Here is an 18,391-nt window from a genome sequence, read left to right as displayed (position 1 = left end):
GAAACATGTTATTAGTATTAACCCTATTAAACACAACCAACCAAATAAAAACCTTAATTTTGGGGGGAACTTTGGCCTTCAAAAAATTCACACTAATCAAAAAATCACAAAAAGATTTGCAAGAATAAACCCAAGAAGAATCCAATGCCTGATACCAAATATTTGAACCAAAGGAAACACAACAATTATCCAAAACCAACAATAAAGACGCAAGCTCATCTGCCTCCTCATCATTAAGAAGAAATAACTACATTATGCCCTAAAGTGAATCAATAAGACGAGGAAAAGAGGCAGACAAAGGCAACATTGCCCATCCAGATATCTTCCCACAAACCAATAAGAGAATCCTCGAGGCTCAAATTTTAGTATGAGGAATAAAAAGGGGATAAATCTTACTAACAAACCTCTACGGACTCTCTAATGAACATCTTAATCCCAAGTTAGTACCCCAACCATTTCTCTACAATCCAAACTTACTTTTAATGACTTTATGGCAAAGAGAGGCAGCCTCTAAGGGGAACCGCCAAAGCCATTTAGCCAAGAACCAAGCCTCCCTCTGATTTAGAACTACACACCGCATCCCAGCTAACCAAATGATCCATCTTACCCCCAACACCAAACCAAAGGGAATCTATAATTACTTTCTCCAGCTTACTAATGACATCCAAAATAATTCTAAAAATAGACAAGTAATGCTAAGGGTACAAGCAAGGCAAGACTCAATTCTTTCAATTTTGCAACAGGATGGCCAATTCTGAAATTTTCCCCACCTAGGAGACTTAAGGCTTCTTCTTGTTGTTGTTGTTGTTATGACCAATCTAGGGATTTTCATTTTGGGAGAAATCTCAATGAGAGAAAAACTAATGAGCTTGCTTCATTGACTATCGTGCTCGATTCATTTCATGACGAGTTGGGTAATGGTAAACGTGTTTCGAGTCGTCTTCTTCTGGGCATTTCTCGTTCAAATGTTACTTTTCTCATTTGATCCATGACCCTAATGTTAGACCTTTTTCCTTTATTCTCAAATCAAAGCTAAAGCCTTCAAAGATCAAGGCCTTTTCTTGAATTGCTATCCTTGAGAAAATCAATACTAATGATTTACTTCAGAAGTGAAGACCTAACAAGGCCATATCTCCCCGTGTTTGTGTACTTTGGTTTAGGCAACAACAACAACAACTAAGCCTTAAGCCCAACTAGATGGAGTCAACAACATGAATCCTTCTCCTCCAATTTGCACAATCTTAGGCAATAACCTTTCAATTGTTTTTTCACATTACTGCTTCTCTTGGACTTTTTGGAATAATTTGTTTGGGATATTTGGTAAAAACTAGTGCGTGCCTAGCTTCTTTGAAGTGTTTTTGTATTATTATATTTGGAGGTTTTGGTAAGAGGAAAGAGAGGAAAGTTTTGCAGCAATATAATGTTCTGGCTATTATTTTGTGCGTGTGGTTGGAAAGAGATGCTAGAATTTTTAAAATTGTAGCCACTTCTAGTAGTGTGCTTTGGAGAATAGTAGTCTCCCTTGTGTCCCTTTGGTGCTTGGAAATGGATTCTTTCATCGTGCTTCTTTGGAAGACTTGCAGCAGGGTTACTTGGCATTAATCCATTGGATTTTTGTCATGCATTTACTTTCTCTTTGATTAGTTGCTTCCCTTTTGTAATGGGAGGAGATCTTTTTCTCCCTAGTTCTTTCCTTTTTCCAGCTTCTTTCTCATGCTCATTTCTTCCTTTAATACAATTTTTTGTTTATAGAAAAAAATATATATGTTGACTTGCAATCACCATAATCATTTGGGATTGCACTTTGGGACTGAGTAGCATAAAGAGGTAATTATATAAATCAATTTTCTGGGCAGGTTTCTCAGCAGGGTACCAGCTTAGGAAAGCCCAAGTGACTACAACATCATGCCATGGAGAAAATTTAGGATTGCAAGTATATCACACTTCACATCATGTTTGGAGCCCAGTGCGCAAAGCTCCAGCATATGCGGGATTCAGGGAAGGGACAGACCACAATGGGTCTATATACGCAGTCTTACCTTGCATTTTTTGCAAGAGGCAGTTTCCACGCCTCGAACCCATGACCTCCAGGTCACACAGCGACAAGTTTACCATTGCGCCTAGGCTACCCCCACATCATGTTTGGAACATAAGCCCAAAATGTCGTGAAGAACTTTGACCCATCAATCTAATTATATTTTCAATAATCCTTATATCATGTTTTCTTGAAACTCTACAAATTGCAAATAATGTGTTTTCTCATAATTAAAAGAAAAAGCATAACATTAAGCCTTATATCATGTATGATAACATTTCCAAGAGGTCTTATTGACAAAACTAACAAGATTTAGGTTATGCTTGATTCACTAAATGAATAGATTAGAAATAACATGGTCATCGTACAAGGAACTAGGGATATAATAGCTTATAAAAGAAAAATGTCATAAAGCAAATGATTGTGCAAAATTTTCTATTAGTCTAGAACATGAATAGACAATGAAAGACTATTCCCATATTTCACCATGGGATACTACTCCACATCAGATGGAATAACACAAACTTTTTCCATAAATAACATTTTTTAAATTAATATATTCATATAAAATTTCTATTTCATTCCCTCACATATCATTGTAAAGAAGTTAATTCAGGAAACTAGGATTAGATTAGCAACTTGGAATAAAGGGACACTTATGGGTAAAAGCATGGAAATTGTGAACACAGTAATCAAAAGAAGAATTAATATAATTTGCTTTCAAGAAACTAAGTGGGTGGGGAAGAAAGCTAGAGAAATTGATAAATCGATATTTAAATTTTGGTACACTGGAAAAGAAAAACATAAGAATGGAATAGGAATTATTATAGACAAAAACTTAAAAATAGCGTTGTTGATGTAAATAGAGTAGGGGATAGAATTATAAAAATCAAGATGGTATTAGGACAAGAGATAGTAAATATCATTAGTGTTTATGCTCCTCAAGTCAGCTTAGCAGAAAATCTTAAGAGACAATTTTGGGAAGATATGAATAGTATTATACAAGGCATACCTGGGACAAAGAAAATATTTATATGAGGATATCAGAATGGACACGTTGGAAGGGATAATAAAAACTATGAGAGGATACATAGAGGACATGGATATGGAAACAAAAATAAGCCTGGGGAGATGATCTTAGACTTCGCTATGTCATATGATTTTAGTATAATGAATACTTGCTTTAAGAAGAGAGAATAACACTTAATAACCTTTAAAAGTAGACAAAATAGAAGTCAAATAGATTTTTTTTTAACTAGGATGGTAGATCGTTTATCATGTAAAGATTGTAAAGTTATTCCAAGTGAAAGTCTAACCACGCAATATAGAGTCTTAGTGTTAGATATATGTATTAAAAAATAGAAGAAAAATGATCAAATAAACCAGTGTAAGAGAACTAGGTGGTGGAACCTAAAAGGAGAAAATATAATAAAATTAAAAGATAAAATGATCAAAGATGGGATTGTACTATAGAGGATGGGATAGATACAAATACTCTTTGGAGTAGTTTAGCTAGCTCTATTAAAAAGATAGCAAAAGATATTTTAGGTGAACCAAGGGGAAGATTATCAAATAGCAAAGAAAGTTGGTGGTGGGATAAAGATGTACAAAAAGTCGTAAAGACAAAAAAAATTTGGTATAAAACGTGGCAAAAATGTAGAAAGAGGGATAACTTTGAAAAGTATAAGGAGGCGAAAAAATGCAAAAAATGTTGTTAGTGAAGCTAAATACAGATCATTTAATAGTTTGTATGATATATTAGATACAAAATAAGGGGAAAGAGATATATTTAAATTTGCTAAAGCTAGAGCAAGGAAGAGTAAGGACTTGGGAAATATAAAATGTATAAAAAGTGAGGATGATATTGTCTTGGTTAAGGACGAAGACATTAAAGAAAGATGGTGAAGTTACTTTAGTAAGTTGTTTAATAAAAACCAAATAGAAGGCTTAAACCTAGAATTGTCAAATAAGGAAAAGACTAAAAATATGAGATTTATTCGTAAAATTAAAGTTAACGAAGTTAAGTTTGCACTAAAAAAGATGAAAAAGGGGAAAGCTATAGGACCATATTACATCCCAATTGAAGTTTGGAAATGCTTAGGTGATAACGGAATTATATGGTTAACTAATTTATTTAATACAATTATAAAAACTAAGAAAATGTCAGATGAATGGAGGAAAACACTTTAATACCTATATACAAAAATATAGGAAATATTCAAAATTGTAATAACTATAGTGGAATTAAACTTATGAGTCATACGATGAAACTATGGGAAAGGGTAGTTGAACAAAGATTAAGGTTAGAAACGAAGGTCTCAGAAAATCAATTTGATTTTATGCCTGGGAGATCAACCACGGAAGCTATATATCTTTCAATAAGATTAATGGAAAAGTTTAGGGAAAAGAAGAGGGACTTGCATATGATATTTATTGACCTAGAGAAAGCATATGATAGGATACCTAGGGAAGTTCTATGGTGGGTTTTACAAAAAAAGGTGTATATTGTAAGTATACTGATGTCATTAAGGATATGTACGATGGAGTAATGACTAGTGTAAGGACTATAGATGGAGAAACTAGAGAATTTCCAATCACCATAGGTGTACATCAAGGATCTGCTTTGAGTCCTCATCTTTTTGCTTTAGTGATCGAACAACAGACTAAGCATATTCAAAAGGAGGTTCCATGGTGTATGTTGTTTGTAGATGATATTGTATTAATTGATGAAACTAAGGACGGAGTAGAGGTTGAGTTCGAATTATGGAGAGAAGCTTTGGAATCTAGAGGCTTTAGGATAAGTAGAAATAAGACAGAATAAATGAAATGTAATTTTAGTAATGGTAGGAGGAATATTGGAGACAAAGTTTAACTTGATGATGGAGAAATAAATAGCACTTGTAGATTTCGGTGCCTTGGATCTATTAAGCAAGTTGAAAGAGAAATTGAGGATGACGTAATGCATAGAGTTAAAGCAAGTTGGGTAAAATGGAGAAGTGCTTCAAGTGTGCTTTGTGATCGTAAAATACCCTTAAAATTAAAAGGGAAGTTTTATAGGACGGCTATAAGACCAGCTATGCTATATGGATCAAAATGTTGGGCGACGAAAGAAACAGAATATCCAAAAAGTAAAAGTTGCCGAGATGAGAATGCTTAGATGGATGAGTGGTATAACATTGAAAGATAAATTAAGGAATGAACGTATTAGCGATAAGTTAAGTGTAACTCCTATTGAAGATAAGATAAGGGAGGGACAACTCAGATGGTATAGACACTTGCAAAGTAGGCCCTATAGTGCGCCAATGAGGAAAAGTGAGTTAGTTACTGTGGGGGACAGTAGAAGGGGCAGGGGTAAATCTAAAATAACTGGAAAAGAGATAGTGAGTAAGGATTTAATATCCCAGAATCTATCAAAAGAAATAGTCCATGATCACATAAATTGGCGGAAAAGGATTTATATAGCCGACCCCCACCTAGTGGAGCTTAAGGCTTGGTTTTGTTGTTGTGTTGTTGTATTCCCTAGCATAGCATTGCATGCACCAAATGTAACTTTGGTGATTTGTTACAAACTAGGCATGATTTAAGTCAATGCTCCAACCTACTAGGAATGCTAACTCCAAAATACTTTGCTAGTATTCATTCAAAAGGAAAAGAGAATGTTTCATTTTCCTCCTTCTTCCTCATCCTATCATATTCTAGTCGCACTAAATAAATATTCCAACAAGTGAACTAACTATCATCTCTTTCTCATAGTCGAGCAAACAAGTCAAACAACATATAAAGGTGTAACATGCGAATGTGTATCAATGTAGTGGTGATAAACTCACCTAGGATTATTGTGCTTGAGAGTTTTCAAATTTCCCTACACACTTAAGAGTAGCCACAACATAAAATATATTCATATTTTGAGAAATAATAAATAAAGACCAGCAGCCCCATATGTGACACAGTTCACAGACAAGCTCTTACCACCAGCTTGCCGCTAATGCCGGTTGCATTAGTGAATGTCACAGTACCCTGAACCACGAATACAAACCTGATCCAGTGAAAATAAAACAGAAATGACAAGTAGGTAAACAAATGGAGGATAAATCCAGTTTTTCAGACAAACAGTTTACAGGTCCATCCCATTTAGACTTTTTTTTGTATTGTAAGTGAAATCTTGTACTTGGTGGCAGTTGGCACCAACTTGGAACCACTTACACTTTTGACATTTACTTCTCAAAATACACGTGCACACACTAGATAACTAAGACTAAACAATAGAAGCACCGAAACAAAAAAAAAAACAAACAACACCTCTCAACATCATGTGGAGGAAGCCCAGATATCGAATTCTCTGCACAGGTAAAGCACAAATCATTAAGAATAGGGACAAAACAATGAATACCCAAACATAAGTAGCAGTGGTGCAAACATAAATGCAACAAGACCAAATCACACAATTTACAATCCTAGCATGCAAGAATCGTGGAGAAAATGCATAAACTTGTTCAATATTCACAATCACAAATTGCAGTATTACTTAGCAATCCATCCCTTTTATCAATATATTATAATAGACTCCAAAAGAGAGTAGGGTCCTACCAACCCAGTTGCCAGAACATAACAGGCAAAGCATCATTGATTACTAAATACACGTGGAAACAATGTAAAAGACAAAATATCTAACTAAATAACCAAGTTTAGTGCTGGCACTATCATTCATGGTCTTATTCTAGATGTCTGAGACACAAATACCAGATATCAGCAGTAAGGAGCCACATAAGTAAGTTTTTTCAACCAAATAGAAATAATAAGTCAATCATTTGGCAGGGCATGGGTGGGCTATTTTATATCAATAAAGACAATTATTTACATTCAAATTTCAAAACCCAAAATAAAGCATAACGGTCGGTTGAGCAATGACCAGAACTATAATGAATAACGACAACATGGGTGACAATGTCATTTTACTTGAAATGGGAAAAGAGAAATAAATGACCCAACCAAGGTGTTGACAAACATAAACACATCTGTCATTAAACACCAGACCCATGTCAAAACTCTTAAATGCAACAGAACAACCAACAGTTCCAACTTAACCAAACCTTGCATCTTCACCAGATACATTGCAAAGTGGGAGCCCATTGCTGGTGTGATTAAATACGCCCCCAGTGTATTGATCCTGTTGAAGCAATTCAAAGCGCAGAGTAAACAAGGATTATCCCTTTTCTAAAATGAAATAAAAATGTTAAATTGAGCATACCAGTCAGGTAAAGGACTGAATACATGACTTTCAGGTGTAATTAAAGCATGATCTCTTGCGTACACACTGCGGGTGAAGCCTGGCAAGTCTGCCACAAAATGACCCAATTAAACTTCCAATCATCATATCTGTATAGTGCTTTCTGCTTTAATTTTGCAAACGACTAAATGAAACTTCAACAACCCAAACTCCCCCCCCCCCCTCCCACCAAATAAATAAATAAAACCTACTAAATTATAAGTTCACATTTATCCTGGACTTTTATCCCGTTTCTCAGCAACTGAACGGCGTCATGCAAATTTCAAAGTTAGCAACCAAGTGTCATATTGAAGAAACCATGTATAACAAGAATTATGCAGCCTAAATTTTTCTAAAGCGGATGTTGGATTAATTGGAAATGGATGAAAGCGTTAAAACCCAAGGCGTGGAATTTTCGACCGAACTGATTCTAGTACAACTAGTTGGCTTTGAAGAGTTGATTTTCACTCTCTCAATACCGCCACAGATAGCACAATTTATGAAATTTTGTTTTCCGTTCCTTCCCCTCATTTCCCTGAACTTTATTGGGAACCAAACAGAGAAGTGAGGGTTTGCATCACCGTATCAAAGCAATAGAAGTCAAGATAGCTGACCCTCGAGATGAGAAGGAGAAAGAGTGGGATCCGTGACTTTGGAATAGAGAGGTCGGGAGTTGGAACCGGCGGCGATAACAGAAGGCGCCGAGCAGAAGCCATCTCCGGCAATTACGGATTTCAGCAGCAGACCTGGAGAGTCCAAACGGAAGAAACTCCATAACTCTTCTATACATACATACAGAGGTGCATAAATGGAGACAGAGAGTGAAAATGAAAAGTAACTACTGAGAATGATGGATAAGAGAGGGGAAAGCGGCATTTTGAGAGGGAGGGCTACAGTGGCTTGAGATTTGCGGCCAATGTCAGGGTCTGCTCTGCTTCACTAGCTCCCTCCTCAATCCAGCTTCTCCTCTGCGCGCGTTCTTCGTGAAGGGATAAGACGGAGTGGGAAGCGACCGGTGAGTGTGAAGTGAGTATTCTTTGAAGTAGAATATAAGATCGTCTTTGACAATATAACGTCTTTGATTTGTAGTTTCATTGAATTGGGATAAAATGTGATGAAAAATTTTATTTAAATTTATTTCAATCTAAATTTAAAATTTATAATTTAAATTTGTTTGAATTTAAACTCAATACTATTCTTTAAAAATGATGATATTTAAGGATTTTTAAACACTCGATTAATCTACCGAGATAATAAACTCATTTCTTTATCCTTCTTCCCTTAAATATCAAGATATTATTTTAAATGAAAAGTCCTAACTCAAAAAATTTGAATTTTGATCATTTAGTCAAAACCTATTTTATGCAGTTGCTTCAACTTATTGCGCTGGTTGATATTGTCAAAAATTTCCACAACGATTCGAACCCATATGCCTTAAGAAAGATTAGTAGGAATGTCTAATAGTGTTAACATAAGAGAGAAATAGTTGTATCGTGAATGAGAGAGTTAATGACTAACAATGATGTTCTTTATATTTTTATACATGCACCTTAGCCTTTTTTTTCCCCCCTAGTCATCCCTTCTTTCTCATAATCTTGTTAGCACTTCAATATATAGTTCTTCCAATAAAGGCTCCAAAGTATAGTTGTAAAGGTCAAAAATTATAAAATTATAAAAAAAAACATATTGCACTACTCTCAAATAGAATATAATTAATATAGAAATATATATCTATCTTAATGATCTTGAATACTCAATAATCTACTTAACAATTAATATTTAGCATTTTAAAGCATTTTATTACTTTGTGAAGTTGATTTTTTGACAAAATATTTTTTGTATTGTCGGCATTGGGTTCAAGTGGCCAATTGTGGTTATCAATATTTTGGTAACTAATGGAAATCAATACGTAAAATTGTAGAGACCCGGAAAATTTAATTAATGAAAGTAATAAAAGAAAATAAATGAAATAGAAGGAAAAGGGAAAAAGGGGGATCGGCAGGAGTTCGTCGACGAATCAATGGTCTTCGTTGACGAATGTCCCTCTAGGTCTTCGTCGATGAATGTCCCTTTAGGTCTCGTCAACGAAGTACATGTGTCTTGTTGACAAGAAGATACCGAGAGTCAAGGAATTTTGGGGAATTTCAGGTTCATCGACGAACCAGCTTCTTCGTCGACGAAGTGTTATCATTGGTTCGTTGACGAATCACTTTAACACGTCGACGAATGCTGACCTATAAATAGACCCCTGGTCATTTTCAACGTAATTTCTCTCATTTCTCTCTCTCTCTCTCTCTCTCTCTCTCTCTCTCTCTCTCTCTCACGAGGGTTTCGGTCCTTCTTCTTTCTCTCTTTGATTTCTGCTCCGTTTTAGGCCGAATCAAAGATCAGAAGATACCACGAGCTTCGTGGAAAGATTCTCTGCAACTTAACCGGAGCAGATTTTCAATTTAGAGTTCCGGAACACCATTCCAAAATCAGGGTAAGTGAAGTATTTTAGGGTTTAATGGGCTATTTGAAGTATTTGGAACCTAAGAAGTGCTAAATGAGAATTGCTATGAGAATTGAGTTGATTAAATTGGGGAAATGTGAATTTCAAGCTTTTGAGTTGCGAACGCCGTGGAGCATAGGATTTAGGGTGTTAGTGGACCTCTCAGTAAGTCAGGTAAAAGGAATAAATTATAACAGTATTTTAGAAATTATAGATTGAATAAATATGTGAAAATGGTGATATGATATTTTAACTGTATATATTATTATATGAATAACAGACGAAATTGTGTGGCATAGGAGTTATACTGAGAATATGTTTGAAATTGGGTTGTGTGAACTGCATGGTGAATTATGAGAATATGAGATAAACATATATTAAAATGTTTTTATACAGAAAAGAATATAAGAGAAACCCAATGATGTTTTTATGTTGAACTGTAATGATAAGAGAATTGTTTTATTGAAAAATAATGAAAAGTGATATATCGAAGAGTATTTTATGGGAAATGATGAAATATGTAACATGGATGTGTCTACTGGAAAAATGATGGAACATGATATATATGTATAGAAATTATTTCTATGATAAAAGTGGCAATATGAAATAATGATATATTTTATACTGAGAAATGTTGAAATACATGAAATGAGAACCTATTGCGAATACTGAATTGTGAATATTTAAATGTGAATGTGGAAATGTGATTATTATAATGTGAATATTGCAATGTGAATATTGAAATGAGAATATGAAAATGTGAATGTTGAAATGTGAATACTGCAATGTGAATATTGCAATATGAATACTGCAATGTGAATACTAAATTGTGAATAGTCAAATGTGAATGTTGAAATGGGAATACTGGAACGTGAATATGTAAATGTGAAAATGAGAACCCTGATGGATGGATTGTGATAGAAAGCACGGTACCGATGCTAGCAGATGATAAGTGCAACCACACGGTCTCATGGAAAGTGTGGCATGACAGTCGAATGAGCCAGTGAGAAGGGTAGTTTTGCCCCCTGGAGTCTGAACCAGGGTTAGGCAGGCCATTCGTACTACAAACGGGCATGTGGATTGTTTATTTTGATCTAACCTAGTAGGCCAACCACGATTTAGATCCAACCTTCGGACTGCACAACCTGAACCATGGGGGGAAGCATGGCATGGAGAATATCCTCGAGGTAGCCATGAGTTACGGACGCAGATGTATTAGTAATTGAGGACACTCATGAGTTAGATGATGAAATGGTAATGAGAAAAGAAAGAGTGTGAGTTTAATAACATAAATAATTAAGGTGAAGTAAAACTCTCCGCCTGAGGGCTAATTGAGTAAGGTGAGTGTCCTGATAAGTATCAGTTGTAGTCGTACTCGAGTTAATCAGGCAGGGTTACAAACAATATTAGAGCAAAGGGAAGCTACATGTATGGCCGTGTAACCTCCCCTATCATCGGGAACCTTCGCTGATGAACATGTGTTGCCTATGAATGAAACTAAAGCTTATAAAAGCTTGTGTTTTATATCTATATGAGTATGAATACATATCGGTATATTTTCTCAAAGTATATAAGCACTTCAAATGAGTATTTTATGATATAACTAAACTCGTATTGCCACACACTGTAAATAATTTATTCCATCTTACTAAGATGTGTCTCACCCAAATATATAATATTTCAGGAAATTGTGACAAACCAAGAGATAGAGCTCCGAGATAGAGGGGAGATGTAACGACCCAAAAATTACACTATTTTTTTTAATAAATAAACGCATAAACTACTTTGATATCTCTGCTATAGCATCCCAGGCCTCAGAAGGGCACTGAGGTATTCCTGTACATAATAGACACACCTATGCAGTGGAAAACATAAATCATACAACCATATATATACAATACTAGAATTCAGTGTTTCCAAACCATGGTTACATCTTTACCTCTCTCACCAGTACCATCTATCTCACAACACAACACTCTGTACACACTTACCCTATAGGTAAGGCAATCAAGAGGTCACTCTATCTGCGAGCCTGATCTGCTCGCCTAGCTGGCTCACTTGAAAAATGTCAAAGTAATGGGGTGAGACGGCGCTCAGTAAGCGGAAATATGTTATTACTAGTGTGTGGCGACCAAGTTGCATAACTATTATATTAACATCTGAAACTGTATAAAATGGTAAATCTGTATAAAGTATATCATACATTCATAGTAGTTTAAAATATAACTGTATCATCTGATTTTCTACTTTTCATACTTCTAATATCATACTCTATTTATCAAACACTGTAAATCTCTATACACATACATAACAGTGATTTTCCCTGGAAATATGTATGTCATGATTTGACCCCTTATGACAGGGTTGTGCGGCCCATAGGCGGGACTTAACTCTGGTTGGCCTACCAGGTAAGTCACTATACTCTACCCTTTATTAGTCCGACCAAACTGCATCCACTCCTAAGCACGAAATTGGAAAAACTACCTCGTCAAACCAGGCCCCCTCAACCAAGAGTTCTAGGGAGTTTGCAAGCTCTCCGAGCGTGGTTGACGGTACCCACATGCTATCTGAGATATATGGTTGCACTATTATCTATAATAGCAATGGTATCATGCTCTATTATCTATATCTGTTTGTAATATTTCATTAGGGATCTGATACTATATATATATATATATATATATATATATATATATATATATTTATATACTACTACTACTACTACTACTATAATTACTCTACTGTTTTCATCATGTTTCCAAAATAACCAGAACCCCGTAAATCTGAACTATATATACTGTGATATCTGGACCACATATCTATAGTAACTGACTATAATAACTATATATATTTGTCTATATAATCAGTCTGTATAATCTGTAAATCTGAGTGTTATGGTTTTAGGAAATATGGTATTCTATAATTACTGTAATATACTGATCTCAGTAAAAACTGTAATACTTGTTTGATAAATATCAGTCTATAGCTTTATATGCTGTAAATCATGATATACTGGGAAAAACTATATAAATTTTGTATCAGGTAAACATCCACTCAGGCCACACAAATATTAAAACTCACAATCTGTAAAACTGGATAACAAACTAATATAAATATAAATACACATAAAATTTCTGGTATCTTTGCTAAAATTTCGTAGCATAGCATATTTCCCTTACCTAAATTCTGAAAAACCCCTTTTTTTGTATCTGGTCCCACACCTGCAGGGTTCCCCACTCAACACCCTGAAAACCACATCTCCCATTACAAAACATCAGTATTTTTCCATGTACTACAGTTGCTATAACTATAGGAAAGGCAAATACTAAATAAAATGCCTTACTCTGAAACTGGGATGGAATTCAAGTCAGCCCCACCAACGATCCATTCCAGCAGACCTGAAGAGAACTTTCCCAGAAGCGTCGTGGTGGCCTCGAATTGTCAAACCGGCGAGAATCTGGCCTGAAAACTTAGAGAAAAGGAAGAGGGGACGAACTGAGGAGAGAGAGAGAGAGAGAGAGAGAGAGAGATTTGTGCGAGAATTCCAGCTGAAAAATCAAGTTTAGGCTATTTATACACTGGCCTTCATCGACGAGCCACGTCACTTCGTCGACGAGGTCAAGAAGGAAGTTCGTCGACGAATGCCTACTCTTCGTCGACGAAATTCAGAACTGAAAAATAACCTCTCAGTATCTTCTCATCGACAAGACAATTCCCCGTCAACGAGACCCTATTTAATTTTTTCCAATTTCAATTATTTTCTCTTCTTCTCCTATTATTAAATTATGAAAATTATCCGGGTCTCTACAGCCTACACCCTGATAAACAGGGTGAGTGTTTTGAGCTAGGGATTTATGTTACCCCTAGGGTGTTTTGCTGTTTTGGAAATGGATTGGACTTGTGTGTGTGTATATATATATATATATATATATATATATATGGATGCATATTACTCTCTATATTTGTACTCTGGATGGTTTGTAATTATTGACTTCCGTTGTTAGTGTAAAAACCTGACCCGTGAGATATGGAACAAATAAATAATAAAAGGGTAAAATTATAATTTGAGTAGGCTTCGTCGACGAACACAGTGTTTTCGTCGACGAAGGCCCTTCTATTGTTCGGCAATGAAATGTAGGGGTTTGTTGATAAGGAGAAGCCAAAAGATTTTGGGAAATCCTGAAATCTTAGGCTCATCAACGAGGCCATCGCGATGTCAACGAATTTTCTTCATTGGCTCATCGACGAGGCTCGTCGACGAAGAGGCCGCCTCGTCGACAAGGTTGGTCAGGTCAAAGGCTCTATAAATATCCATTTCCTTTGTTTCTTGTCCAAATTATCAAAATTCTCTCTCTCTCTCTCTCTCTCTCTCTCTCTCTCTCTCTCTCTCTCTCTCTCTCTCTCTCTCTCTCTCTCCAAAACTCAAAGCTCCACTCTCTCTCTCTAGATTTCTTTGTTGTTAGTCATTAGAATAGACAATCTGACGTTACTGTGAGGATCAAGGAAGGAATATCTACGTGTTCTATGGAACAGATCTTCGTTTTGAGGTCTTCGAGTTTTGACCCAAAAATCGAGGTAAGGCACGATTTTCATTTCCATTTCGGTAAATCTGTAAAGAGTAAGATTGTAAGTAATTATCGTACTATGATTTATAGGTTTTGGGAACTCAGTTCGCTGTTTAGGAGTCGTAGAGTTCGTGTTTGGATTTTCAGGGAAAGGTAAGGGGATTATGTTTATATCGATTATTTTTTAAATCGGATTCAGTAGAATTGTGGTTCACGATTCTGTGTATGTTTTGGCTAGTTATTTGGGGAAATCAAATGGGTAAAAATTAAGGGGTTTTCACGTTACACTTTTAGGAAAAGGAGGCGTTAGGTTGCATCTTTGGTTTCGTTGGAAAACCATGGATATATTGTTGAGTATATTGTGTTATGGAGATGGTCGTACCTTGACTTAGTTTAAATTGTATTTTGAAAAATCATGATTTTGTGTTTACCAAATAAGTGTGGAATAAACTATTATATAAATATGCATTGAGTTGTGATATGCTGAAGTGAGATATAGGAACGTGTGTTCCGAATTGTTCCAGGTTGTGAAAGAGTGCCCGACTCTATATCTGAGGGTGTGAAATACCACCTGACAGTGGCAAGAGTGTCCAACTCTATATTCGAGGGCGTGAAATATCGCCTCTTACCGGCCAATCACCATAGGGTGTGGATCCACCAGATGTACTAGTACGATGCCATTGGAGCCTTAGGCTACACCACGTGTCGAGGACACCGTGTAATGCGGGCTAGCTTCATGCTGAAGAGTGTGATGACACTAGGTTGATTGATTATTCGTGTGTTAAGAACTATACTAGAATTATATTGTGGAATACTAGAACTAAACTGTGTTATATTTTATGTCATGACAACACTCATATGCCACACACCGATATAATTTGAATCTGCCTTACTGAGATGTGTCTCACCCCTATCATATGTTTTCAGGTCCTTCGAGTAATCGGGACTAGCGTCGTAGTATTGGGAGCGTGGTGGTCGGTTTACTACGTAGAGTACTTGTGTAAGTACTTGGATATTAACATGGTTATCGTTTTGGGTATTGGTGGCACCCTTTGCTATGTTTTGTAATATAGAGCTTAGACCCTGTTTCTATAGACTCTAGTATGGTACGACGTATGTATGGAATGAATTCTTCTGCTGCGTATACGTCATGTGTCTGAATGTGTATAGGGTGTACGGGAACCCCACTGGGTCAGACCCTCATTAATTATAGTATCATGTGTGTTTTGTATGATACAGGGACAGGTTAGGTTACTACATCACACCCTGGGGCCCATCGTCGGGTTCGGGGCGTGACAGTTTGGTATTAGAGCTAACCAGGTTGTTAGGTTTTATCGACTTGGTTTGGCGTAGTTATGTGTATATACTAGAGTATAGGATGTAGAAAATGGGTAGAATAGGTCGAGGGCTGTTTTGTTGTTAGATAAGGACTCATTGGCAGTGTTTTATGTTTTTTATGAGATGACGATTTCAGTAAAATCACAGCAAACCATTGATGGTTTCATGTTGGTGTGATAGGATAGACCTGGACCCGTGAGAGTAATAGTTGACATGATTAGTTCTAATAAGTTGGTTAATTGCGTATGATATAGGAATTCTAACTGATTCCTATTCTATTTTCATAATGGAGCCCAAGGATAACAACTTTGAGAGTGGCTCCGAGGGGACTGCAAGCGATGAGTCTCCTTCTATGCCTCTAGCGTTAATAAGGTAGGTTATGTGGGAGGTCGGGCAGAGTGTTAGGAGACATGAACGTTCTCCTACTGCCGCGGGGTGTACCATCGAGAGGTTCACACGTATGCACCCTCCGACGTTTTTAGTAGGACCCGATCCAATGATCGCGGAGGACTGGGTTGAGAAAACCGAAAGGATTTTGGAGGTCCTACACTGCATAGATAAGTAGAGAGTCCTCTACGCTACCTTCCAGCTATCTGGGGATGCTAGGCGATGGTGGACTGCAATGAGTCTGCTAGAGAAGCAGAGAGCCGGTCCAACAGAGATGACGTGGAGCTGCTTCAAGGAAATGTTCTTTGAAAGATACTTCCCGTGTAATAATTTGCTTATTTTACCATTTTTTTCCATGATAATAAAAATAGATATAATAAACCTAGTAGATAATAATCAACCTGAACCCATGGGTACTAGGGATAGATCAGTAATACAACATGGAAGCCTAAGCAGCAGGAAACATAAAATCATATACATCTCATAGTACCATTTAACACAATACCAGAGTTTACTACATCCACTATATATATATATGTATCTCAAAACAATCAAAGCCAGCCCTAGGGTTGTCACCCAAAAATCCATCTAACCTTAGCGAAGGACTTACCCTTCAGATAGGGTAAGACTAACGAACTCTAGCGTTGTGGAGCTTTATCCACTCATCTATCCGGGGCTCCTGAAATGTTCATATAATTTGGGGTGAGACACCTCTAAGTAAGGGAAATAAACTAATGCAAGTGTGTGGCAACATGAGTATTTTCGTGTTATACATAAAATCATACGTAAACATATTCAATGAAATTGTCTGTATCATATCTAAGAAAACATATATAATCATAGCATGACAAAACATACTGGATTTCCATAAGCATAATTCATCTTATATAATAATAATACAAAACAACCCAAGAAGGTTAGCTGGCTGGTGTCATGTCTTATCCCCACATGATTGGGTTGTGTAGCCCGAAAACGAGACCTGACAATGGCTGGCCGACCACTGCCAAGTCAAAGCAAATTTCTGTAAGTACGATGGGTCTGCCAGACCTGGTCAGTACACTAAGGGCGCCAACACTACCATAAACCACATCAACTATCCATCCTCACGCTGCCTCGTATGATAGCGATAACATAATATCATAATGATCGTGATCACATAGCTACGGTACTGTGCTCGTGTAAGCCTAAATCAAGCCAAGTAGGTTTTGATAACATATAGCATATTTTTAAATTGTGATACATTGCTATTCCGTAATAATAATTGTCAAATTAATATCATCATATCACATTTCATATATAACATGAAAATCATCGGCCTTTACGCTGGCATTTCGTATTTTATCAATCACGGCCAGTACGTCGTATCACATATCAAATAAGAGGCTCGGACCATACGCCGGCATATCATATAAAAGGCTCAGCCAGTATGTCGGCATATCATGTGAGAACATCCTTGGCTCGTACGCCAGTATATCATATAAAAACTCTCAGCCCGTACACCGATAAATCATATAAAACTTTCGACCCGTAAGCCGGTATATCATTTAAAAACTCTCAGCCCATACCCCAGTATATCATTTAAAACTTTGTATCATTTAACATTTTTCCAAAAAACAATAATTAAAAATAAATTCTACTTATGCCACACAAAATAGGTGTTACGCATATTTAAAACATATCATCATTTATAGCAGTATTTTCCCAACATAATGCATATATATATATATATATATATATTCTTCGAAAATTAAATGCTATAAGATTATACATACATTTTTATAAAAACAACTAACTTAGTTTATCCCCTTACTTGGTTCCTGAAAAGTCCCTAAGATAATCAGTCCTGCACCCGTAGGGTTTCCCGTTCAACACCCTGAAAATAATATCCCCCAGAACAAAACTTCAGTATTTTCTTGACTACTACAATTCCTATAACTGCAGGAAAGTCAAATACTAAATAAGAAGTCTTATCCTGAATCTGGGATGGAATTCAAGCTAGCCCTACCAACGATCCACTCCATCAGATTTGAAGAGAACTCTTTCAGGAGGGTCCTAGTGGCCTCAGATCGTCGAACCGGTGAGAATCCAACCCATAAACTTTGAGAAAAGGGTAGGGAATCGAAGAGGAGAGAGAAAGGAAAGTCTGCAGGTGAATTTTAGGCAAAAAATGAAGTTTAAGCATATTTATACACTGACCTTCGTCAACGAGCCACGTCACCTCGTCCATAAGGTCAAGAAGGACGTTCGTCGACGAATGCCTATCCCTCATCGATGAAATCCATAACCGCGACATATCCTCTCGGTATATT

The 18,391-nt window shown here is 36.4% G+C and overlaps 1 protein-coding gene across 2 annotated transcripts in view; it reads right to left on the bottom strand.

Annotated features, from left to right (window-relative positions):
- LOC131164502 ((S)-ureidoglycine aminohydrolase) overlaps nt 1-8,373 on the bottom strand; it is a 25,224-nt gene extending 16,851 nt beyond the window's left edge. The window contains exons 1-6 of one of the 2 annotated variants that reach the window (XM_058121753.1): nt 8,141-8,373; nt 7,916-8,047; nt 7,284-7,371; nt 7,126-7,202; nt 6,335-6,374; nt 6,005-6,071 (exon numbers count right to left, since the gene is read on the bottom strand). In XM_058121753.1, coding sequence (XP_057977736.1) covers nt 6,005-6,071; nt 6,335-6,374; nt 7,126-7,202; nt 7,284-7,371; nt 7,916-8,047; nt 8,141-8,177 — 441 coding nt within the window. In that variant the 5' untranslated portion in view covers nt 8,178-8,373. The remainder of the gene's footprint in view (nt 1-6,004; nt 6,072-6,334; nt 6,375-7,125; nt 7,203-7,283; nt 7,372-7,915; nt 8,048-8,140) is intronic. The other variant, XM_058121754.1, reaches the window with a different exon arrangement.
- Nucleotides 8,374-18,391: the final 10,018 nt, after the last annotated feature.

Source organism: Malania oleifera, chromosome 9 (genome assembly GCF_029873635.1).
Source record: "Malania oleifera isolate guangnan ecotype guangnan chromosome 9, ASM2987363v1, whole genome shotgun sequence".
Taxonomy (NCBI): Eukaryota; Viridiplantae; Streptophyta; class Magnoliopsida; order Santalales; family Ximeniaceae; genus Malania; species Malania oleifera.
Note: the sequence above shows the minus strand (reverse complement) of the source record. Positions and strands in the feature narration are given on the sequence as shown.